Genomic DNA, 27168 nt, shown 5'->3' with positions numbered 1-27168 from the left:
AAATAGGCAATTAAATATATGGCTTTCATTTTTTTTAAGGCAGTTAAGTGTTTGAGACTTAGTTTTCTAAAAACAGAAATAGCAGCTAAATTTTAATACAGACTGCTTTTCAATTTTATGTGTAACAGAACTACCAAAGTAAATAAAAAAGTTAACTATGCCAATGTAACTTGTAGGCAACTAGCTTTTTAGGTACAATGTAAATTCACACACCTAATATTCTGTAGTATTCTAGATGCTTTCTCTGTTAAACTTGTTACCTTTAGGCTAATTTCAATTGCAAATACTGTATCACTTATATATACGTATATATGAGAAATTACTCTGACAGCTGGAAATTATTGGGAATATTTTGAATTTCTATAATCACATTCATAGTTTTAAGAAAGTCTGAGAAACACAGGACTGGAGTTGATCTCCTGAGTCATCTGTGCAGCTCTCTTGCTATTACAGGCAATCGCATTATATCACTCCTATCATATATTTATCAAGTTCTATCACAAAGTACATGCAAGCTCAATATTGTTTCAAAAATAAAGCTGTTAAACAGCCCTACCTCTCCTCACCTGTGCAGCTGAAACTTAAACTTTCACTGTTTTCAAAGCTCTGCTGAAAACACGAACTGTGATCCGGCCCAACAGCCTCCCTCATCTAGTGTCTGCAGCTGACAAGTAACCGTCACCAGATACTTCAGAGGAAGGTGCCAGAAGTGATAAACAGTATTACATGAGGGTATTTGGTGAAATTCTTCAGTGTTTCTCTGCAAGTACTTGCACAGATAAGATTGCTACATTTAAAAAAATTTCTCTCTAGGATATACTAGTGACAAGCATGAGCTGACTATGCTATTTCTGAGAGATGCTACTTGTAAGGATGTAAAGGTGTGCATCTTTTTATGAGAGGAATAAAAAGGGACACTTGTAAATTTTGCATTTTTCTTTTATTCCACATGTTCTTGACAGGGTTCTCTCCCTACTTGTAATTTAAAGGCTAGCAAATTTAGCATACCTAGAGCGTTGTCTTCAGTATAACCAAAAAGTCCCTAAAGTTATTGCAGGGGTCCTGTCTATTTGAATTTTGTAATACTAATACAATTTTCCATTACAGGTCTAAGCCTACATTTAAGAGCATTTTCCTGTTCCTTGCTGTTGTTAAAAACAGTCTTTTAGACAGGAGGTGATATTCATATCAACTGTAGCTAAGCCCTTTTCACTCTTCCTTGACTCTGGTACAGCTGGTACTGTAACTACTAAAGCAAATAACAGAGGAAAGAGGATAGTATTAAAAGAACAGTGGAGCTGATTAAATACAAAATACTTCGCACTTTACAAAACATACTGGAAATAGAGAAGCCTTTCATCTTTTTAAATTACAGTGATCTTAAAAATGGCTTGTAATTTAAGTATTTTATGTGTTTTCAAATTGAAAAATGACTTTCTATGTCATGAGATTCTTTAAAAGGAACACATAACTCAGCTCCTGGAACATTTTTTACCTCTATTTTGTAATAAGCAGTCTTTTTTTTCTTTTTTTTTTGTTGAAATCAGACTCTTAATCAAATTGCAGCAATATAAACATGTCAGTGGACTGTAAATGGATCTGAATTCAGTTCTCACTGTACCACCATTTAGCAAGGTAGATAGCCCAGAGCAAACCCTTAAATATTAGCAATTAAAATATAGTACCCTCTTATGCTGTTATTATTTTGTGCAATATTTTAATAAAAAACAATAAAAAATGTTAACAATCCATGGTCTGTAGATGTTGGTTAATTTAAATGTACTTTATGATTGAATAAAATCCCTGAAGCCTGTTTGGAGTGCATTTACAGTTACATCTATAAGTATTCTTAATATACTAAATAATACACTTCATTTTCCAAAGTGTAGTTTTCAGTGATACTTTGTGTTACTTTAACGGTGGTATGCCTGCTTCCACAACCTTTTCCAAAGCACTAATATGAGTAACCAGTATATAATTACCATCACCAACTGTTACAAACATTAGTGTTTGCTCTTAGGAGAAGTGGTTTTGTCTAACACACCAACGACAGTGGTTTTGCTTTTCCAAACAAAAATAATGGTGAAATATAGATGTTTTGTATCAGTTTTAAACTACCAAGGCAGTTTCTTTGTGTGATGCTTTGGATCTCAAAAGAGCCTTTCCTTAGTCACACCTGCTCTTCTCTGTTCTAAACACCCTCTCTGGTCAACTTTGACAGAATCTATCAATAACTAGTAAATTTATGTTCATATCTATTTAATAGTAAATGGAAGTCCACAGCTTATTTTACAAAGTTTGATATTATTTTAATTTCTTGAAGTACTAATCCTCCTTAATGAAAAAGGAAGATGCTGTCCCATCTGATGATATGATAAGTAACTGTTCCTTTGGTCTGCAGTATTACAGTGTCTTAAAACCAACAGAAATCTTGTCTCAAATATGTTACTGATTTCCCATATGGATATTGCTGTGTTATTCATTGTTGTTTCACTACCTCTTTGTCTGTAGTTCCTCTTCTCTCCCTTGGAGTAAATCGGCCCACATCAGTGAAAGCAGAAGAATAGCTTCCAGGAGACTCCTGGTCTACTGAAAACAGAAATTATGTGAAGTTACGGTAAACAAAACCATTCAAATGTGTAATGCTTCTTGGTTTCATTAGGAAGGTGAAAAGATATTGAAATCTATTATTTTACCTTTAATAGAAAGAAAAGCACATGATATGATGGTTAAGTGCACCTTCAAAGAAAAAAAAAAGATACTAACTCTTAAGCAAAGGCAATGGCTGTCCTCTGATCCACAGTAGAAGAAAAGATATGAGAGAGGATCAAGAGAGCAAAATTGTGCCTCACTGTACAAAGGGATGGACCCCTATTGGGCCAAGTGGAAGACATGACAGCAGTACTGGGACTTCATCAGGTTGCATGACACTGTTTCGGAATGCCAACAATATAAACACATAATTACATGCACAAAACATGATTCAAGCATGCTTCAATGAGAAAATAGTGAAGTAACATTGTTTCCTCCCAAGTGATCTAAGATGCATTTCTACTTTACCAGGGGCACATGTTAGGCAGCACAAGGGAATTTAAAAAGAAGTTATTTCATAAAAACAACTCTGTTTTAAGAGATGGAATACAAATCATTACTCACCAATCTATGTGGCAGACTTCTCTAAAATACAGTTTACCAATGTTTATTACAGGATGGTATCTTTTAATGTTTTAATAAGAATAAAATGAAAATCTTACACTTCTATAGCTCTGCAAGTTGCCAATGTGAAATGAAAATATAATAGAACTATTTCAGATCAGAGGATGAAATGAATTGCCTCTCAACTCCTGAGAACTACTGTTTTAGTCTCCTACTGTCACAGTGATATTTGCTAGTGAAAACGTGATAGATGTTTGTCTTCTTTGACTTCATTCCCACAATCTGTTCTTACCAAGTTCATATATTTCCAAAGGAGTACAAGACGTTAAAAAGAAAGGAACTGAAAGCAGGTCATCCATTATATTTGGGTCTTACAGAAAAAAGATGTAAATGGTCTCTAGTGGGCTATAGGCTAAACCAAAAAAATTGAAGCTATTGATAAATATATTGGAGGCAAAAAATGAGATCATTGTATTATTTATGCCATTGGTTGCAAGCATGTCACTCCCAGCAAGTATATCACAGTCCCAGTTCTGGACAGGTTTCTTGATATGGCATGTGTTCCTGAATGAGGATCTATACTCACTGCACAAACCTAAAGATACAATGCCTCCAAACATATCTATTATTTTTTTTTCTTTATTCTCTAGCAGAAAGAGAAGGACATGGAAAAAGAGTGAAAATGCAGAAGCTTTAGGACAAACAATTTCCTTTATTTCTCTACAGCTCTTTATGCAGCCAATATTGGTAGTTTTCAGTGGTTTTTTGCTATGACCTTGGGGTCTCTGTGTGATGGTGGCTGTAAGAGACACACACAGATCCAACAAACAGGAAACTTGATTCGAAGTAGAGCTCAGCCATGACTGGTGCTGATGGAAATCAATGGAATATTCTGCTTTACTCATTCTCCACGCCACTTTAAGGATATTAATGTTGACAGAGTGCATTGTTTTCCTTATGCCAGGCTCCTTCACAGCTGAAGAAGCTATCAGAAGTCCACTGTAATATGTGACCAGTGCAATTTCCAACAATCTTGGTCTCATCATGTAGTACTGTCAGCCAGGGTTAATCATGACCAGGCCTCATGTATGATTAATTCAGTCCTCAACTGCGTTTTATAGCCCTTTTTTTACCAAATCTTTTATTCTAAATATGTCTGTTATAACTAGTTAAGAAGAGATGGTAACAGTTTGAATTCTGAGTTCTCTTGAAATACATATTTACTATTGTGCTGTTTGCAAAAGTTACACAAAAAGATGTGAGAATAAAGGTAAGATAGGTCTGATCAAATACTGCTTAATTTACATATTAAAGACATTTTCTCTTACATCCATTTGTGATTTCAAGAATAGCTTTGTAATTTCATTAAATTCTCAAAGATACTCTGTCAAAGAACTCTATGTCTAGAAGCAGAATTCTTAAACTAAGAAATGGTAGCATTGAAAAAGAGAAATAAACTACAGACTTGCCAAAGATATTAATCTAAATCATCTAGCATACAGTTTGTGCATTCCTACAACGGATCTAGTTTGTTTCTTTTAATATTAAAAGGTTAAACTTTAAAAACACTTTAGGCTTGAGCAAATGTTTTTGAGAAAAAAAAGATGCAGCACAGCAACAAACAGCTCAAAGCAGTAACTTAAACTACAGACTGGTCATACTCACCCTGACAATTTCATTCAAGTTTTGATTATTGAGAACTTCCCTTTTAAGAGGATAGGAAATTTCTCAAAACTTCACAGATATATTAAAATTCTATGAAAAGAACTAGTTTTGCTGCCACAGAAATTGGAAATTTATTGTTTGAACAGTGGAAATGGAAACTTCCTAAAATTACCTTAACATCTATTCACAAAAAGTAATATAAAGCATTAGATTCATAAGAAAACAGAATCAACTTTCTGTGATACTGGCAGAATTAGCAGCATTTTAATCGCTTACATTTAACAAAATAACAACACATTTTAGATGCAAATTTTTTTCTTAATTAATAAAGGAAGGATTATCTCCATATTGTTTTCAGTTTGACCAGCATCTTATGATGCATGAATTCCCTTTCTGTAAGATATTTTTCTTGGGAGAAAACCCCCACAATACTTAATAACTACTGTAATTTATAGATCTAATAATCAATTAGTTGAAATGCACTGTTACTTCAGTTGTTCTGATTGCTGTAGTTTGTGAATAGATAGCAAATTTGTCTATCCTCAACACCTATGTGAAAATGACATTCTTCATTAAGAATTTTGTGGGATGAAAGCTTCTTATAGACAACACAAAAATGGAATGAGAAAGGGTGGGAAACACAGGGAGTAAGGCTGGATAAGTCAATCACAAGGATAGAGGAAGAAAGTTAATCCACCTTGGAAACACAGTGCACTATCGTTGTTGTTAGTTGCATCCATGTCTGGAAAAGAGGCACTAAGAGGTAATCTTCCACAATCATTCTGGTACAGTGGACAATGGATAGCACCATCTTGAGGCAGTGGATGAAAAGGTTGGTGCATGGGACTCTTTTTCAGAGCTTTAAGAGATGAATTCCTTTCTGGAATGTCTGGAAGCAGCTCAGTAATAAGTCTGTGTAATATACTGTTGTCGGGCAAGCTTCCCCGTCTTTTTTCAGCTTTAATTTGGTCACAGATGTCTTTAAGTGCAGAATCTAGTGCTTCAAATACAGATGACTTGCATTTTTTCTTTTCGGTTTGTTTTTTAGGAGCTGCACTTTTTTTCCTCCGGAAAGGCACTGGACTGACCAGGAATGCTATCTTAGAGAGGCCAGATTCTGCTTCCTGTCTCCTTGGATCTTCAGTGGTTTCTTGCTTAGCCCTTTCATGTTTTAGCATGGTAGTGAAGCGAGTGTAGGATGCTGGGCATCGCCCTTTGCAGGAGCTAATGAGATGCCTGTGGTGGTGGTGATGGTGGTGGTGGTGATGGCCTGATCCATAAAAGCTTTCAGATGATGTGAAGGAAAAGTGATCGAAGTCACTTTCACTACAAAAGGATGAACCCTCTATCTGGATAAAGTCACTGAGATCAGAAACCACTCCATCTTGATCACTGTCTGAAAAATCTATATGTGATCGTTGTGGCTCATCACTGGTCACTTCAATATGAATTGGCACCAGGGTTTTAGACTTGTAGCTCTGTTGTACCTGAGAGGGATGTCTGACTGGAGTTTCTTCTTCCAGCAAGGACTCGATAGAAAATCGCCTCTTTGGACACAAGCCATTTTTAGGAGGCTCTAATGTAGCAGTTGACAACATTTCATCACCAAGGTTCGGCATTGATTTTGACTTCTGAATTAATTTTTCAAATTCAGATATTCTGGTTGGCACCATGTCTCTGGGCACCTCTTCAGTAGAAGACTCTCTCCAGCCTTGAAGAATACCTTTGTGCTGTTCTTTTTCATACTGCAGTATTCTGGACTTCACAGAACAAATCACCTCAGAATTCATTAAGTCCTTGCGATTGATGCGGTGCATCTTTTTGTACATTTTCAGGAAACCTGGAGCATCATGTGCAGATCTGTGACGAACTCTCGACCTACCACTACCACGGCCCTCAACATACGGGGAGTTCCAGTTCATTGAGCAAATTTCTTTGGAATCCTCCTCGCATAACAGAGAGCCCATGCTCTCAGCCTTGGCCTGTGCATCAGGAAAGCTATCACGATCATCTGTTAACAGATCATCACAGCTACGAGATTTTCTCTTTGGAGAAGCATTTTCTTCTGTGCTGCTCCAGACTTCTGCATTTTGGCGAGTCATTTGCCAGCCATTCTTGTAGCTAATTGCCCTTCTTGAATCATTTGGAACAGCTAAATGTTGCCTGTAAGTGCTACAGTAATCTAATTCATTTGAGGTGTTGTGGTTGTGCACTGAATAACTTAAAAGGGATGGATATACTTTGCTAATATCCCCACCTTTATAATCCACAGAGCAGCATGGTAAAAAAGAGACATTGCCAGAAATTAAAAGATTCAGAAAGTTGGAATTAGCATCAGTAAGCATTAGAAAGACTAGAAAAGAAATAGGAATTAGTGCATCTATCATTTTAGGTCAGTACATAGTCTCCTACAGCCTGGGACAGCAGAGCTAATAATTAAGTTACTTTACAGCTATAAAAATGCACTCATGAAAATTTGAACAATAAAAAGAATTCCTTATGAATTATGGTGATGTTATCCCCTCTGCAACCCCCCCCACCAGAGCAACATAGAAAACAAGCACTAATACCAATTTTGAAGCAGGTCAACAGAAAATAAAAGCTGCAAAGGATTTAAAGATGAAGCCAAACAACAAATATAGACCCCAGTCAAATATTGACTTTTCCAGCATTCCGAAAGAAGTTGCTCAGGATTTTTAAGCTCTATAATGCTCAGAGAGTTTGCAGCATCTGTATTCTAACATAGTTAAGATAAAGATAAATCTTTATATAAGATCAAATAGGAAATTGCTCCCAGTTTTTCATAGCCCACTCTTTCCCTATGTGATAGCACTGAAGGGAGCGGTGCTTTCTACAGCTTATTGAGGGCAGAACAAGGCAGCTCAGGAACTGGATTACAGGTGTAAAGGAAGATGTATCAGTTTACTTAGCCTAACCAGCACGTAGAAAAAACAATAACCCTTAGATGGACTTCCATAACAAAGCCCAAGTTTTCAAGCAAGTTTCAAGATATATTTTTATGCGCATGCTAGATGCAGAAATCATGATGAGACAAATTTGGAACTGTGGTCTTTCGTAATTGCACTGAACTTTCAAACACAGTCTCAAATGACATTCAGTTCAGGAAGGATGCTTCAAACAGCTCAATCTGCTTTCTAGAGAAAACTGAATCTGGATCAGAAATCAAAACACTTGACTTCAAAATTCATGCTGATCAAACAGTTTATAGCGTGCTCCTTCTTTAAAAAATTGGTTAATTTCAGGAAAAAATAACATTCTACAGGTGTCATAACGCTGGGAGAGAATGGAGTGACACAGTTAGGACACCTTCTGAAAGTTAATTAGCTATGGTAGATATTCTGAACTGAAGGATTTTCAAACACAGGAAGTGTTTAGGTGGAGTCAAATGTACATGCCAGGGAGTTTATAAACTTTTTACTCCCTGGCCTGGTAACCAAAATGGATAAGTTTATCCACTTCTAAAATTACTGCTGTAACATCGGGTTTAAAATACATTTGCTTTCCACCATTTCACTCTTACTATTCCTCACTGCTTTTCTTTGTCTCATACTGCTTTTCTTTGTCTCATTCTGTTGCAGACCAGATATTATGTTCTTTTCAATGGGAATTTACTTTTACAGAGGTTTGCTGATTAATATAGCTATAAAATAGAGCAATTAAGTGAATAATAATGATAATAATGTCAGCAGAAGGAGACACATTGTATTCAGTGTTACTCTATATATTACTTCCATCATATGTTTTACTGGAAGCCTATTGTCTTTCTAAAAAAATCTACTGAAATCGCCAAACCCAAATGAACAACTGATTCTGTGATCTCTTTTCTGAAGAGATGTGAAAAACAGTAATAGAATGGTGAGTTACTTGCAAAAAAAGAAGCTAATTAGGTTGTATCAGCTGTACTAAGTACTTCCAAGGATTTACAAAATAAAAAATCAGACTATGGATGTTTGCTTGATTAACTTAGGTCCTGATAACTGACAATGTCTAAGACATCAGCTATAGATTTAAAAAGCCTACTATCCCAGAAACACATCTTTAGTCTTAAAGGTCATTTGTCTTGTACTTTCTCAATATACTAAAACTAGTTTTAAAATCACAATAACCTAATAAGACAGTATTGGAGTTAATAAAAATTTATAGTTTTATATATTGTGGTAGAATTCATAGTCTTCATTTACTCAATTTTCTTTTGTTAGAATAAGCAGTTGAAACTGTTACTTGTTACAAATCCAGGTTTTCGTCTTAAAATTGCACACATAAGAATAAACAAGTTAGCCTTTCATGAAAGGCCCAAAATTGTTGCTTCATATCCCATCTCCTGAGGAAATGCACTGAACAACAGCGGGCAGTTGCATTTGCTACTAATGTATTGTACAACACATCATCAGAAGTTTTCTGCTAACAAACACAGCCTCCTCTTACCTTTTGCTCTTGACGGGGAAGAAGGAGATGAGCTAGTTAAAGGCTTTCTAAGGGTGGTACATGGGCCTTGTGTGTCTGTACGGCCCAGGTTAGATCTGTTTGCATTCTGATCACTGTGTGCCCTCTGATGACTTACAGCAGGTTCTGACTTCCTTCGCTTTCTGAAGTCACTCGCAGTACTTGCAGAACTACAGAAAAAAGCAGTATAAGTAGCAGTCTAATTCTGAGATCAGAATTTAGGATTTTAAAAAGTAAGCTCATAATTATATTATTGGTTCATAAATTAAAATTGCCAGAACAAATACATCAAAACCACATAAAGTGATGAAACACTGGTCTCACACATCTTACAGCATATTTCACAGAGAAATGATAATTCGTTCGTCACCTGACTGTTTTAAAGTTTTATGCAAAAATACTATGCCATTTTCTTTGAAATAAATGCATCAAGTTTTTTTAGACTATTTGTTGGAACTAGAACTTTAGTGCAAAGATAGGGAAAAGAGACTGAGAACAGTTGGGGCAGCATGCTCAGGGAAACAGCACTGAGGGTCCTGCAGGCAGTAAGGTTAAATGATAAACTGCTGTTGAGACAAAAGCTCGGGAATGTTAGAGGAAAGACCCAGAACACAGTATAGTTTACTCTGAATGTAAAGAGTAAGTCCTTGCAAAACTAAAAATCTACACATCAGTATCAAAATACGAACACTTTCTCCATGCATCTATATTTTGTCAGTAGCTCACAAGGTGAGTGTTACAATCTGACTCTTCACATCTGCTGATTTCAGGGCTCAGAGAAGACCCTTAAGGCTGGATAATCTGTGACTGCTGAAATAATGTGTAGTATTTCTTACCTACAGGGCCTGTCCAGGCCTCTGTCTGTTGAATAGTGATGATATAAGGAAGCCTGTGAAAACAAATACATGGACCTGTTATATGTTTGTATTTGAAAAAAAGAGTGGCAATTTTTGCTTATCATGTTTGATTACTCTTTGTTACTCTGTGACAAATCCTATAAAAACGGACCATGATGATTAACATCCTGGGCACCCTGGCATAGATACAGCACTATTTCATGAGAACAGTTATGCAGCTTTTAAAAAGCACTGTTAGATTTCATTTCCTATTCTAGTTCAGTAATGTTTTTTCCGTTAAAGCACCGCTAAATAGTGATCCAAAATCATAGTTTTCCATGCACTTTTCAAAAACAGATACAGAACAGCTGAAACAAACCTTTACTATAGAAACATAAAAATCTGAAAATAATTCCTTCACGTGCAAGTGAAGTCTGCAAAGCTTCTCCTCCCCTTGCAAAGTTACTCACCAAAATCTCACAATCAATTACACCCAGAAACTTGTAATTCCTATGATGTTTGTAGCCACACCTTATAATCCTGGTAAAAACAGTTCTTATCATAGAACATTAGTCACTGCTCATGGAGTTATGGAAGTAGCTACTGCACGAACCCTGGAAGATGGAATGGAGTACTGCTCCATAATTTTATAATCAGTATAAAGTCAACCATACATGACTACAAATTTTAAATCAACCATTTCAAGCCTTCAGTCAGAATACTACACTCTGGTAACTAGGTATGAATCTAGAACAAACTGCACAGTCCCTGAGGTATTTCTTCAAGCAGTGAGGTTCAAGAGTTAAACTTGTTTCAAGTTCCTGGCATGTCATTTCAGAGCTAACCCAATGGACTAAACCAGAACTATCATATAGATTTCTAAGCTGCAGGAAATACTTTTCCCTTTATAAAGAGCCTTCTTGACTTTTTCTCTGTTTGGAAAAACTTCGTATTCGAGGACTGCAGAGGTAATAGCACTCATGGCCTGTACAAGTGCTTTCTTTTGTTAGTATAGTTTTTTTTTTCCTCAGTGATTTGAATTGCAAGTTCATGAATTGCAACATCACCCGGACTTGCTGACTGACACTTTGGTATACCTCTAGAAGTCACTCGTAGTCTAAGAATACTTGGGAACAGATTTCATAAGACCATATACTTAAATGACATTCAAGAGTAACTGTTTAAACTACTTTTACAGGTGGGAGACTATAAAAACAATACAGTTGTTCAGTTAGAGTTGTCAGTCGGCTTTGTTATTTAAGACCTGCATCACATACCAAGTGATCCCATTAAGACACTAACTGAAGCTTTAATTTCTGTATTACACTAAAATTTACTATACTGTGGGATGGGGAGAACCACACGAACACAGCACAATATGAAACAAATGTTATCTAAAACTTGAGCTAAGATAATTCCAATTTTCTCAGTACTTTTAAACTCTACTTTAAATCACATCCAAACCAGGTAAGAAACCTTTCAACTTTTGGAAAGAATGGTAGCTGAGGTGTAAACAGTTAAAAGATGCTACTAATTCAAAGACTTCCTGTTTTATTTCTCAATATTTGGAATGTGTATTGGGTTCATGACGAGTGCACTACTGATCACCTCTTCTGTCCAAACTAAGTATCATGCTATTTGGTTTTTTTCAAATACATTCTGAGGAAGGTATTTATTCCTGAGTCTTTAGTGTTCATACAGTTCATATTTTCAAGCTTTTCTTTACATCTTCTGAAATATGAAAAGTACTTTGTGACAACTCTCCCACCACTATTGAAATTCAATAATTTTAAGATATATAGCCAATATTATGAGGTCTGTCTACTATAAAACCACAGAAGTCAGACGCAGAGTTGCTCACACCAACAGCCAGTATAACCACAGTGAAGCAAAGGCCTCAGGCCAGTGTGCTTCCCTACGCTTCCCATAAAACATTGAGCCTGTTCTGGAAAACATCAGAGTCTTATTTCAAAACTGGCCACAACTATCTTCATCTTGATCAGTCACTGCCATGGTCTGGAACCAGCAGAGGAAGGTGATCTCTGTTAGGACTGTTGCATGAAGTGGCATAAACATTGCAGGTAGATTGTCATTGTGGGGTTTTTTTGCACAGGTGCCAACCACTTCCACTAGCAACCATCTGTGACATGATAGTGGCCAAATGGCCATGAGGCAGGGATTACTTTCCACCATTTGTAGTGGCTCCAGGGCTATAAAGACCATGATGTAACTCCCAGGGGTGGAACAGATCCCCACTACCTCCTATGGAAGGCAGTGGGTAAATCACACAATGGAAACCACACCAGAGAGAACTTCTTTATCCCCAGCATTCTCCAGGCCATAAACAGTGTGTTAGTGATCAGCCTAAGATGTCTAGAAATGTGTGTCACTCCGAAACTGACTGCTGGGTTACTGTATGGCTTTTGCTTTTCATCCTTTAAGACTCTCCTATCACCTTGAATGTAACTTGCCCTTTTACCCTTATTTGATGCCACCTTTGAAGTTTTTACTATATGAAAGACACTGTATGTTGCACATTCTACAATACTAATTTTTACCACGGGCATATGTTATTTTTTTATAGAGTCTGTGGAGTTTATACGTTCTACCCCCAGGTAGAGCTTCATGGATATGGCAGGTAGGGAAAGGTGAAAGTAAACAGTGGATATGATTGTTTTTTACTGCTTGTTTTACTGCTTGTAGCTGTCCTATCAGCTCTTACTGACCCACTTTCAGGTGGTTCAACTGAACACATCTCCCCTACTCCCCCATCTCCAAAGCTAATTAGTCATCTCCCAGAATATTCAACACTGCCCTACATGAATAAAAGCCACCTGACAAAAATAATTTAATATTGCAGATGACAGCTCCAAACTACCAAATACAGACTTTTTTGAATAGCTTGATTTGGTTTTACTAAAAAAATGAGGTATACATTTAAAAGTAAGCCTATATTTTAGCCATTTTCAGGCATCAAGGCTTTAACGATGACCACAAGTGAAGTTAGGAAAAGAAGCCAAAAGTTGTAAATAACAAACATGCTTGTTTGCCTAATGGCTCTAATACTTTATCAAGTTATTTTGAATATTGTCCTCCTGACCTACCCTCTCCCCCCCCCCGAGAAATACTAATTTGCTGTAGACTTTGAACATGATTTATCATATTCAAAGATTATTAAAGTTTCAAAATTAAAGACAGAAGTTTTTGTAAGTTAATTAAAGAGAAAACCAATATTACTTAATAGCCATTTTACTCTGACCTACTGAACATGGGAATATTTCAAACAGTCATGTTAGGGCTTTTAAATTGTCTTCCTCAATATACAGAGGACTAAAAAGAACTAGCAAAGGCCTAGAAGCTTATTGTTTCAGAGAACCGAACCCAAATTTCCCAACTATGAGTTTTTTCTAAATATACAGAGAGCTTAAAACCAAACCAGAGTAATTTGCAAACAATTAACAGTTTAAGACCACAATTTGAGGTTAAGTTTTGGAGAGACTACAGAAGATGAGAGTGAATCACGAATACAAGCCACCACATGAAGCAAAGTTGCCATTATAGGAGTCACTGACTTTTGCCCTAATGCTGTAAAAATGGGGAGGGAGTGGAGAAGGAATGAAAGCCTGAATCTCTCCCACTCAGAGTAGGGCAACGACAGCCCACTACCTGATCTTGATGAATTTTATTTGGAGTAGCAACATTCTAAATTACAAGAGGATTATTAATTGCGGTTTTTATCTGATTAGCTCCGTAGCCATAAATACTTAATTGGAGAAATGACAGCTTAGCCACAAAGGCTTTCACTTGACATACAGAATTTGAAGTCAGATATTTTAATTAAAAAATACTACTGTAGTGATGGATTAATTGTGCAATGCACCTGCCCAACTCTGAAAAGTGGGAATTTGTCAAAGAGTTAGAGACGTATGGACTGTTGTGTAATTCTGAGTGTTAATCTCTGAGAAGTTTTGGGGATAAGGACTCACAGTTCCTAGGATAATAAGATCAACATCCAACTGCACTAGTGATCTGGAAAGATATGAAGACAAAGATACAATGATTGTGAATTAAAAATGTCTCATAGCTATCAGAAGGAAACCACTAAATTTTAACAGACTTAAGACATAAATGGTGAGCATTCCAACCCTTCTTCCCAAGAGAATCATCCGAAAAAGAATCATTCATTTACCTCATTGGAAACACCAGAAGAACTTTCTTGAAAATAGTCCAAAATCTTTTTAGGTGGCTGCATCATAAAAGCAGAAGTGTAGAGATGAAATGGAGTAGAAACAATGGCAGCAAGGAATGAAACATATGGAAAAGGTGACACAGTTAGAAACTAAGTGTTGACAGCATCAGATACAAAGAGTGACACACACGGGGAGAATGGAAGGATGAATGTGTTATATTTTTTAAATTATCTTAATAAATGTTAGTAACATTAGGTGGTAAAATTTACAACTGGGATAGTTGAATAAATACCAGCAGTTTTTAATACTGATGAGACAAAAGAGTGTAAAGCACTAGAGTTACATTCTGCTGGAGAAATCTCAATCTATTTTATCTTAACAGTTATCATTATCAATAAATTATTGTTGACATATTGTTCATCAGAAGAATGTATCTGGACTGTTTCTGCCCACCTAGAGGGAGGAATGACAATAGGGCTTGAATGGCTGGATAAAGGGAGATAAAAAGTAATCAGTGAAAATGTGATACATTATAGACCACTAGACAACAAAGTAAACCCAGATACATTTAACTTTTTTTTTTCTAAAATTTTCAGATGGTATTCAATTGGCAATTTTTTAAAATGTTACAGTTAAAAAATTAAATTTTTAAAAGAGTGTATGCAGTTTTGCTTTCTATTCTGGTCTCACTGAAGTAGCTGGGAGTTCTGATTTTGGCTTATGCCTAGCTACAAAAAGTGACTAAGGTATCTGGTTCCAGAGTGCCCTCCATGGCCCTGTGTCAACTGCTTAGGCTCCTCATGTAGCCTGGCATGTCACTAATTAGAATTCTGAGGGGCCTCCAGAGAATTGTTGGTTAACAGGGAAAGAAAAGAATGGGAATATTTTAAATTCTGACACTCTCAAGTTCATGTCTATTTGGAATTTTCTGCCTGTGGGCAGATGCTTTTGGTTTTTTAAGTAAAAAATCACAGTGAGAATCCTGGGGAGCTAACAGAATACTTAAAAAGACTGAGCGAATGATTGGGTTTACTTCCCTCCTTCTTCTAAGGGGATTTTAACTCCTGTTTTCCACCTGTCTGGATACTCTAACTGTCCCCTTAGACAGTCTTCTGGGATGAAGGCATTTGTTATCCTATTCCTAAAGATGTTAGAGTGTACAGGAAAGAATTTGAGCTTTGTGGAGTGAGAGAGGGTGTGTGCAAAAGGAAGAGCAGGTGCATCTTCAACCTAGTTCTTGAGACACTGCAGGGAGGAAGTGAAACCTAGTTCTCAGTCTTGCTTCGAGGCAATGCTACTGTTTTACCCTTGTAAAAAATACACAAACAGCCTTTGGTGCTTAAATACAATTAAGCCTGTGGTATTTGCAGATTTGCAAGTGCCTAGGAAATCAAAGGTGAAAAATAGAGATATTTCTGATTTTTAGGTGTTTCAACCAGATGGAACTCTTCAGGTTTATAATTTTAAACATAAATGTTTGCAGTAGGACTAAGGCAGCATCTGTTTGCCCAAGTCCTTTTATCGATACTAGCTATTTGTGAAAATTGGAGCAGAACTGAACTCTGTCAGTACAAGCAGGTGTCCAGCCTGAAAACAGAGCAAACCAATATCTCTGTGTTCAAGTGTAAAATATGTATTCTGCACGTATGCATATAAGAGAGGAAAATAGGGAAAAAAATATCAGCATTTACTGTCATAAGAAATTTGTATATGGCTTCCTACATTTAAATGTAGATACATTCCTTCAAGTAAAATACATTATTTGTAACTTAGCATCCCTAAAGCAAACTGACATGATTTTCTGTTCTAAAAGATTGTTCAAAACTAATCCAGTCAAATGCAAAAGATTTAAGGAGACTAGAAAAGTCTAGACTAGAAAGTACTCCTGTTTATCATGCAATTTATCTTGTTATTACATATTTACACATGCTCCATATTAAAGCTACTAATGCCACTGCTCTGGCAAATTAAGAGTCTTTTTGAAAAAAATACTATTTCAAAAAATAAATGCGATGAATTTATCGCCCTTTCTAAAAAAACCCCTCATATTAATTTTACTGCCATATACTTGCTGAATTTGGTAATTTAAATTCCTCATCATAAAAATATTTTTTCCTAATGTGTAAACATTAATATTCTGTCCTCACTTACCGGACGTCCAAATTCCAGTTCTGAAAAGAATTTATACCAGGGTTCGTTTTCTAAATCTATGTCATCAGGGTTTATGCGATCAGTCTGGAGCAGTTGTGAAGGAAAAGGGAAGGAAAAGGTACACACTGAGCAAAGTGCCAGAAATGCCATGTCACTTTAACAACAAACAGACAAAGACAAAACAAATATGGGGAAAGAAATGGAATAAAATCAAAGAATGAAGATGGTATTTAAGACAGAGAATATTCTTGTTCAAGAGCTGACATTGACCGGTAGCTTTAAAACTTTTATTTTTGTTGATGTTCTTCCAAGCGCTGGAACTTGTTAAACATTTTAAAATTACACTTTTAAAGCTAAGAGGACTCTTTGACTTTTCTTTAAACATCATTGCATTAGTTAAGTAGATTTAATTCTACTAAAGATTCCTAGTTAAGAAGATGGTTTAAGTGATTTTCATCTCCAGCATAGGCAAGAAATTGCCCATCTGATCAGCAATAAAGACAGAACTTTATCTCTATTGCTTTTGGCCATTCCTTGTCTTCTCACAAAGCATGTTAATTCTGGATCTTGCTGTCTTGAAGCAAGCGTTGAGCAGAGATAAGGAATATGCATCATGCAAGCATCACTATGTTAAAAAGCCACTTCAGCACATGAAAAAGGAACTTGTATATTTTAAATTCTATAGTCAAAACTTAGGGAACAAAAAAATTATGCATTCCATACTATTTGTTGCAGCAGTACTGTGTAATATTTATCTCATATAGCCTTGCTGACGCAATGAAGCATTTTTTTCCCCACAGTGAAAAACATTGTTTTCATCTGAAAATTCTCCCAGCTAAGGGATAAAGTAGCAATTGATAGCATTAAGGAAAGTCTTCAGTGAACAGAATAATAATTGACAGATTTATTCAAGTAGCATGAAAACATGACAGGGCAAAACAGTTCAGCTCTCAATGGGATATCTAATAAACTGTAAACCTGGTTGCATTAATTACTTTCTAAATGGCTCCAGTTTCTTTGCAGGAACCTATGTAGGCTTTCATGCAGCACAGAACTACAGTGAACTGTTGGCTTAAAGATCTCTGAAACAGAGAAATCCTCTTGTTAAAGACATTTCTGAATTTAAAGTTGGATTCTCCATAACTGTAATTATTAGAACTCAGACACTAATTACTGTGTGACCTAGAAGGCAGTCGTCAAAGAAGACAGAGCGCAGCATACAGAATAACACTGGTAATCAAATCTGTAACACTTTTTCCTCCGGAGTCAAGCTGTCACCAACATGCTAAAACAATCACATACAGCTATTTCTGTTTTCTGCAACAGATAACATTGTGTTCTTGATCATTTCAGACAATTAAATATCTTACAGCACTTTACTTGCTGACTTTGATGTTACTGGGACAGACTCTCCACTCTTCTCTATCGAAAGGCCAACAACCCTTCAGAACTACCTTGGTGCTCACATATCTGTGAGCTGTTCATGCAATATCTGGATCCCAACTGTTGTTCTACACACTTATCTTCAAAATATCCTTTCAAGAAAGGGAAGTAGTGGGAGTGTGAATGGAGTGGGAAGTGAATGAAGCTGATGAAAAACTTGCTGTGCTCCATAGCAGGGTTAGGAAGTGAAGCTCCTCTGGAGTTCTGCCCTTTTATTTCCACCATCCACAGCTGTAACTCAGTAGTATTAATGACAACTGTTTGAACTCAGCTATAGACACCTAAGACTTTAGTGGAGAAACACCACTGAAATTAGTTCCATGAACTGACCACTAAAAATTTGTGAATATAATAGAGACTATGATTACTTTAAGAAAAACACCATGATTCTCTTCTACAGAGATATGAAGGCATGAGAGCAAAACATGACAGATTCACAATGCAGAAGATAACTTTGTTATATATCAATTTGATTCCCATTACAGAGAACACTTGGTGTATTCAAAGGTTTTTCGCTTACCTTAAAAAAAAAAAAAAGTCCACAATTTATATCTGAATAATCTGAGAAAACAGTACTAAACAATTCTTTTTCATCCATTCTCCAATCTAAGTTACAGTATGTTGAAATATGGCATGTTTTTATCTTTTTATTCTATCAATAAATTAAATTTCACAGAAATGTTAATATCAACAAATGGGTGCATCTACATTAAATAAATAAAAAAATCCCTTGAAATACATACAGGGTTGAAATTGTGGAGCTTTTGGCACTACAAATCCAGGCCTATTGACATTACTTTCTTGGATAGCAAGCATCAGCCCTGTGAGCCTCAAGGTGCCCAGAAGAGCAGCAGCTCTGCACCCACACATTGATGAACTGGTGTCTCTCCTTGCAGGGAGGCAGAATGGACTGTCAGATCTGTTGGGCTTCCACCCAGCTAGCCAAGGAGACAAAAACGAGTATGGGAGTTGGCTCCCTTTTCATATTCAAATACTCTCACAATTAACTGCAAGCTTTAAAAGCCTCGTATAAAGCTAGAAATAGTGTATTTTAACTAGTTTCTAAGTTTTTCAGTTCCTCTCATGTGGTATTCTGCAAATAAAATGAGATTGTAAGGAAGTGTGTAAAACTAACTCCATGCACACAAGTCCTAATTTAATTCACAGCTTAAACCGCAGAGGGCAGCAAACAAAAAGAAACTGAGCACTAAAGTCTGCAAATTCCATGCTGCCTGGCAGTTCTAGAAAGGACTCTGCATTCCCTGTTCTACTCAGATCAATACACAGGCAATTGATTTTGTTGGCTTTTGGATTCAGTTTTGCTGATGGACCTTTTTCTATTATCTCCTCTTCTAAGAGACTTGAATCCCTTTGCCTTAAAAACTGCAGTTGGCTTAGTCTCACAAAATATCTCCCAAACTACTGGAATAGGAGGCAAAAGCAATAAAGGATAATCCGTTTTTATGACTTGTCAGTCAAACCAAGTCATGTTCCAACACTATCCTTCATCTAGTCATTTAGTAATGTTTTGATTACTTATTGAAAATATGCTACCTAAGATCACCAAGTAACTTCACTCCTTTTGCATGTTGCCGGTGTATTTTGGTTCTGAAAAAAATCTCCGGAGCAGTTAATTAGGGGTGAGATAAGAAAGGGTTTATTTGCCAAGGCAATAGGTGATATAGACGCGCGCACCGGCCGTGCCCGAGAGGTTACATTTTATAGCATTATCCATCCAATCCCAGATGTGTCCACCCTTTGGCCCTTCCTCTGGACCGCCCCGGGCCCTCCCCCTGAGAATTAGGTCTGGGGTCTTTTTGGGACCACCTACTTCATCATCTTCAGCTTCATCAGAGTACAAAGGGTATACTGTCACCTAGTTTTTGACCGTACTCTGTGGTTTAGGCCCTGATAGCTGTTCTCCAAACAGTCTAGGCCTTTACCTTGACAAAAGACTAAACACTGCTACTGGATTCAGGGGTAGGTTGATATAGAAGGCATAGAATGGGGTAAGAGGGTTAGGGAATGTGTAAACAAGGGAAAGGAACAAGGGACAGAGGGGTTTCTGCTTTTAAAACCCACCTATAAAATTTACAAGTCTTATAACTATTAGAAAAATAAAAAAAAACCATTAGGGGTTTAAGGCATCATGCATAAGATGGTCAACACAACACTGCATCAGCATACTCAAGCACAGAAGAATATGGTCCTTGAAAAAAATTACATCTGCAGTGTCACATGAAGCTTTGCTTGTGCTTGATTTGACACTCACAAATAGACACTCACAGGTAACAACCGAAAGTGTGCATTTAAACTTGTGAGTTAAATGGTTCTTATATGCATGGTCAAATCAATATTTTGCATTTGCAAATTCAGACACCACACTGAAGCCTATTTAGAACAATGGGCTGAGATGCCTATTGTCAATTTGGTTTTGTCATTTTATTACCTCTAAAGAGTTTGCTTTTGCCTTTTTTTTTGGACTACTTTTAAATAGCTCCAAGTCTACTACTAGATTGACTTAGTCTCTCCATATTTTTATGAGAAGAAATATTTTTTTAATGACATATTAAAACATACCAAACAGAATATTCTGATAACCAGCTTAAGATGTCAAAAGCAATCAAACTCACATATTATAAAGAAAATGTCGAATTTTTCACTACTGGAAAAACCAAACCAAACCAATAGAAGTACAAGCCAAGTCTATTTTTTGGTCTTTGACAAAACATTAATTTTTTAAAATTTATTCTGATCAGTAGAAAATTTGTATACTGAACAAACATTAAAAAATCTAGAACTAAAATTTAACCTTTCAGTTTTATCTGACTAGCACGTGTACTTCTATGCTTAGACTAAAACACCTGATGAAAACAGAGGCAACTATTGCTTGTATCAATTTTATGAAGTCTTTTTTTACAGCAACACTATGATTCTTCCTTACATGCTCTACTGTGGAAATAGAGAAATGTACATATATGAAGGAATTCTTCTCAGATACAAGGTAAAAACTAATACATAATAAAATTTAAATTCATGTTCATGGGAGTAGAATTAAGTTATACCACCATACACTTATTTACAGAAGTTAAACATGCATTTTAGGAAACAAATCCATGGTTTGGATGACAGTGGAGAAAAAGAACATTTAATTGAATTGCAGACATTGGAGATGGAAATATACATCAAAACAAGTTATGTACCACCTTACCAGTGTTATAATATTAGAAGAAATAGTAATGTTTTCTGGGCTTATTGAAATACGAAAAAAAGGAGCTTCGTCACCATGTCTTGTAAGAATATTTAATGCCTTAATATCACTTACTTTTACCTGTAATCTCAAAAGACTAATCCCAAGCTTTTACTTTTTGTCGCTGTTTTATACTCTTACATACACAAGTATAAAAGTTCAAATCATGGAAGAAAACACATTAACTTCCTGTTTCATGGCAGAAGGTTGCTACATGGTACAGCAGTTTGAAATTACACTCATCCTTTTTTACCCATAACAAAATTAGTCAGTTATCCCCAATCAGTCTATCCATTTAATGTTTATTACTAGGTCAATTTTTTAGACTTATTATTTCTCACATTCTTTTGATCAATGAGGATCTGCTGAATAATATTTCCCACTAAAATTTCCCACTAAATTCCTAAGAAATCTCAATTTCTTATATTGTTCCCATGTTTCTAATCTCCACATTAATTACAACTGATTCTAATCTAGTACCTACATCAAAAAAGGGAATTCTGATCTTTCAAACCTCACCTGTCTTGTTTATTATGATATAAGCTAGCTGTAAATATTTTATATTTCAATAGATTATTTTGACATCAAAACTACAATGTTGTGGATGTGGAAATTAACTTATTTCAGAAAAAAACCTTAGGATTTGGAGTGTTATAAAAACTCCCTTTGATTTTTTGTTTTTGACAAAACTAATAAGTATGAATTTTCAGTTCAGATACTATAAATGTCCATCTTGTGCAATACTAATGAACTGTATTTATTTGACATTCCATGTTTTTATTAATACTTTCAGTATCATCAGAACAAATTTTTAGACATTAGAAATCAAATCTTTTGAGATTATCAAGATGGAAGACTTAAGCAATCCTGACACAGTTGAGAATTTGGAGTTTTCATCTGAATTTGGAAGCAATGCACTGTTTTGAGATGTTAGCTTTTCCTACACACACAGAGAAAAAACTTCTGACCTGCTCTGCTGATCATCCTGTAAGTTGTTAGTTTTGCTTTCTATATCCCATTCAACGAACACAAGGGAAGCAAGTGCTTTAGTGAAACCAAGTATTTTGTTTTGTAACATGGTTCAAAGAGAGTATCTAAATACATAAAGCTAAAGGGCATCTTTATCAACAGTGGAAATTCCATATTGATAAAACTGCCTGATAAAATGCCTTTTAAATAAAATTATTTGTTAAGTTCATCTGCACAACAGATATTAAACCACATTTAATTATATTGATTCATTAGCAGTTCCTATAGAACTGCCAATTTCCTCTTTGAAAAATGTGTCAGTTCTTCGAGAATTTAATTTCACAGAAAAAGAGCTTGGTGTTTTTATAGCTAACAAAAATCAGACTACTGCAAAGACCACAAAAACAGAGGAAAAGGTGTTTCTCACTGTTGACATACTACATATTCTGAAATTCAATTATTTCCCTAATTTAATTTAAACTGGTAAAATAAATTCAGTGAACAAGCATGTAATACCTAAGCAAATAATAATCCAGTACCGATTACATAAACCTCTTCTTTAAAACTGGACTCTCTCAACCACTTCAACCTCAGAGTAAAAGACAAAGAAAAGAAAATATTGCCATTGATCCATAACAGTTTTCCTAAAATAAGAAAGTCTTAAGACAGAATAAAGGTAAATTGGAAGTGCTGGGTGAATGTATCTTTCAGGAAATGAAAACCTCCGTTGTTATTTTGCAAGCATTAAGCATAGCTTTATCAGACATGCCTGTGAAAAATTCTGTAATTGCAATCATTATTCAGAAAGCAGGAATAAAGGCTTCTAATTATATGTTAATGTACACTCAGTAATCACAGAGTAATTGAGGTTGGAAAGGACCTCCAGAGGTCATCTAGCCCAACCTGCTGTCAAAAGTAGGTCTGATCAGATCAGGTTGCTCAGGGCTGTGTTCAGGTGAGTCTTCTCTCAGCAACTTTGACCAGTATTTGACCAAAATCTCCTTAGATGTACAATTAGGCATACCCTAAAAATGCAAATACTTTATTTTTATGCATTAATTAATCAGTAGTATGTGCGGATAATACTACTGAAAATAAGTGCAGGAGATGTATACCAATTCGAAAAAGCAGTTTCCATTAATTCACACTTCTGCTCATTATCCATGAGGTTTGCACAGTGGTGGTTTGTTTTCTTGGAAACACCAGAAGATATAAGTTTAGCAACTAAGCCAAACCCACATTTTCAACACAACCATCAGATAACGGTAAAGATAAATTGCTGCAAAACTGTATTTGAAAAAGGACCTTCAATATTCCTTAAGTAGTTATTATTAGTAGTAAATAATAAAAAGATAACCTATCTCCAAATCTCTTACTGTATTACCCATTTCACTTATATGTCTTACCGGTCTTTCATGTTCAAGGATTGATGACTTTCCTGGTTCATATTCAAAAATACTTCTTGGTTCAGAACGGAACTTGCGAGTATCTACCTTTCTGTCAGGAGGATCCCAGTCATTTCTAAACAACAAACAGAAGCAATTGAGCTAATTTACTGTCATCACCATCTACTTTACAAGTTTGTGCAACAGACACCTGCAAAGCCCAATGAGCTTCAGAATGGTTACTCTTTCCAGATTTCACTTGTGAAATGTCTAGTCTAGTATCCCAATCATCTTAACCAGTTTACAGCAGGTATACTCAGTACAAGAGGAAAAATACTAGAGATGTCTGGCCTTTGTGATCACTCACATTTTTGTTATAACTAGTAGATCAATTTAAAAACTTCCCTGACATACTGTAACAAAATATCACAGCATTGCATACCACTGCAAATAGCTATAGTTGTTTTGTGCACTATACTAATATAGGCAAGTGGTAGATATTTTTGGCATCACATAATATGATAATAATTCCATATTGAAAAAAATATAACATTTTCTGAGACCAAAAGACAGTGTGAAAATCTATTAGATGCTCATTATCCTGATCTGTAGTAGAACTGCTCCTGAATATCCTTGCAAGCAGTGTACTGTTTCCCGAGAAACTTGAATAGATAAACATGAGGAAGAATTTGGCAGTTGAGTTTGGAGAAATGTATCCATTTTCTCTATAATTACAAATTTGCTTTCAATTTAATAGTGCTAGGCAAAGAATAAAAAGTAACCCATGCTCCGGTATTTTTTTCAATCATTTACTATCTTATATTACTAGATACCTATACATTTTTGGGGAGTAGTTAGCTAATTACAGTGAGAGCTACGTTTTCATGGTAGTTTTTGTCATACCTACCTACACTGTATTTGGAAAACTGTAGCTTACACGTACTTTTATTTAGCTCTGAGTAAAATGACCCACTAGTAACTCAAAGGATGGAGCAAAAGGAAGGGGAAAAATTACCAGCTATTGTCTTATTTACTGTAAGACAGAGCACACACTGATTAAATTTTATCAGTTCTACTGGCCTTTCTGATGTGACCTGACATAATGTGACCTGCCTTAAAAAAATCTATGGGGTAGCTTTTGTTTATAGCATATATGCAAGTGCAATTTCTGGGACATGGACACCTCTATTTATAAAGCACCCTATATTTCAAGGGAAGTAGATCTACATGGCTCTATTGTTTATATTCACTGAGGAAAAAAATTACTATCAGAGCAGAAAAGGTATTTTTTGAGAATGAACAGGAAAATGGAAATGTTCTGATCAAGTTGCATTGTACTGCAAGTCACTGAAGAAAAAAGGATGCTACTGAAATTGATTGAAACTCAGTTCACCTAATTTACAGTGTTCAGCCTGTAATCCCGAATAGATTGTATTTTTGAGCCCAAATGTTAATGCAAACCATATCTTTGCTCTCAGCTATACATATGTGATACATATGGACCTAAGCCTCTTATGTGAGATTTCAAATACTCAGGCTTTATAGGCAATTAAAAACTGAATCTACCAATGGCAGGAAAAGAGTGATGAGCTACAGCTTTTGACAGTGGGCAAAGCATAACTAACGTGTTTGGAATCCTCTTGCCTGGAGAACAGAGATTTCCACTGCCTTTCTTATCATGCAGGGAAAGACCAAAGGAAGGCTAAAGAGCAAAATTCAGTGCTGAGCAGTTATTTTCAATCTTGACAAAAGGAACTGCAACAGGCCTCAGTTTCTGTGAGTAAGGCATTTGGCCAGCACAGGACGATGACTCATATAACTTCAGAGTTCAAAGTTAAGTAGATTCACATTTTGGTGCCTTGCTAAAAAATCTACACTTCTCCTATGAACTGCTAAGAAAATTCAAACGTCACGGCCTTTGGGAGGCAGCTCAACTCTAACCTTTAGCATTTCCTCTTGACAATCTGCCCTTGGCAACAGGGTAGCCAAAATCAGTAACCATCAAGCAATCTCATCTTCCTCTGCAATATATCTGCTGAATTACATTTTGAATTGCCACTACCTACAAAGTTTTCAAAAAGCCATAGTTATGGTCTTAATTTTAAACACCTAGTATGGTCTTTCCTCATAATATTTTATTCAAACTACTTACTATTTGAAGATGCTTAATATAATTAAATTTCTACATATAAATATGTTTATAATGTTTGAGCTGAAAAAAAGGGTAAATTCTGTTCTGTTGCTTGAGTCTAACCAAGACAGGTGGGCTTGTAGGCACAAATTAAAGGAAAAAAATTGACCCTTTTAATATATATATATATATATATACACACACACATGCACACACACACATAAATGTGTAATAACAATGTTGCATTAACATTCAGTATTAATGAATGTAAACACTAAAGAAAAAGGTTTTTGCTTGAGCTAGTATCCAGAGATATGCTGAAATCTACAGAGTTTGTGTGCAGGTCACTTGCATGGTTTTAGCAAAAGGATAAGCACTTATTTCCTGAATTATTAATTATTAACTTTTTCCAGATTGGACTCTAACCACAGGGATCTGGCTTTGTGCAACACATTTGGAGCTGGAAAGCCATGAGAGACCTGAAATACACTTTTAATCTGTCTACACTATCTTGGGCTACCAAAATGGAGGTTGAAAAAAATGCAGATATAAAGTACTTCTGAGCTGTGGGGAAACGTGTGTTGACTGCTACACTCTTACAGTTTTGCTCTTCCTTGACTTTCAATTTACATCATCTTTTCGATCCTTTGTTTTCGCTGCTGGATACACTAAATGGCGTTTCCTACTCAGAAACTAACTATTGAAGACAGCTGCTAGAGCACAGACTAAATCACAACAAACAAGACAATCCCATTAATAATAATAGAAGTGTTAAATGCTCATGGTCATACCACTCGTAAGAATAAGCACTTCTTCGGCACACTGAAGAAATGACAGCACCATGCATGATGCCCAGACTACGGGTGAAGATTACTCCTCATCACCTGACTGTCCCCTGAATAAAGCCCTTGAAGTCATATTATTCTATAGCTGCTATTTTATCCTTGTTACATTCTGTAACTGGAATACCATACATACCAAGAACACATTTTGAAAATAGGCTAACTTACTTTTCTGGTGTAGACCTTTGCCTCAGACGATGTGGGGGTACTGGAGGTGGCACATGTGGGGGTGGTAAAGGGGACGAGACCTTAAAGGCATCGGAGCTACTGTCAGAAGCGCTTTTAGACAAGGGTCTGTACGTCTGTGTCTTTGCAGCTGGATGTGCCTGAGCAGAGAAGGATGGACTGTAGCTACCTAATATAAAACAAACCCAGAACAGTCATAGCATGAGAATGTGTTCCAAAAAAACGCAACATAGAATGTGTTACAAGAACCCACAGTAACTCAATAAAGCTGCAAGGTTACAAAATGTGTAAATGCACCTTCAAAAGTACATTGTTGTGTACTATGTAGCCCATTAGAAAACTCTGTACGTATTTCTCTATAAAACTACAAACACACAGACAAAGTGCAGTATAGTTAAAATAAATTCATTATTAATTTGACTGGAAGAGAAGTTAATGGGTGTATATATCCATCCATCCATCCACAACTGTTAATGACAGCCTGTAATTAATCCCCAGGC

General features: G+C 36.0%; 1 protein-coding gene and 1 long non-coding RNA gene across 15 annotated transcripts in view; one reads left to right on the top strand and one right to left on the bottom strand.

Annotated features, from left to right (window-relative positions):
• Positions 1-6732, top strand: part of LOC127472429 (uncharacterized) — a 34751-nt gene extending 28019 nt beyond the window's left edge. Inside the window, exons 4-5 of the long non-coding RNA XR_007905005.1 lie at positions 2512-2617; positions 5870-6732. This is a non-coding gene — a long non-coding RNA (uncharacterized LOC127472429). The remainder of the gene's footprint in view (positions 1-2511; positions 2618-5869) is intronic.
• Positions 1-27168, bottom strand: part of SORBS2 (sorbin and SH3 domain containing 2) — a 161581-nt gene that overhangs the window by 21026 nt on the left and 113387 nt on the right. For 5 of the 14 annotated variants that reach the window (XM_051790645.1, XM_051790646.1, XM_051790648.1 and 2 more), the window contains 7 exons: positions 26651-26837; positions 23531-23645; positions 16463-16546; positions 14311-14367; positions 10122-10174; positions 9268-9455; positions 2498-2586 (listed from right to left, as the gene is read on the bottom strand). In XM_051790645.1, coding sequence (XP_051646605.1) covers positions 2498-2586; positions 9268-9455; positions 10122-10174; positions 14311-14367; positions 16463-16546; positions 23531-23645; positions 26651-26837 — 773 coding nt within the window. Of the gene's footprint in view, positions 1-2497; positions 2590-5518; positions 7079-9267; positions 9456-10121; positions 10175-14310; positions 14368-16462; positions 16547-23530; positions 23646-26650; positions 26838-27168 lie in introns of all 14 variants that reach the window. The other 9 variants (XM_051790641.1, XM_051790643.1, XM_051790644.1 and 6 more) reach the window with 6 other exon arrangements.

This window comes from Manacus candei, unplaced genomic scaffold (assembly GCF_025592945.1).
Source record: "Manacus candei isolate 608988 ecotype Guabito, Panama unplaced genomic scaffold, ASM2559294v1 h1tg000028l, whole genome shotgun sequence".
Classification (NCBI taxonomy): domain Eukaryota; kingdom Metazoa; phylum Chordata; class Aves; order Passeriformes; family Pipridae; genus Manacus; species Manacus candei.
This window is presented reverse-complemented; position numbering and strand designations above follow the sequence as displayed.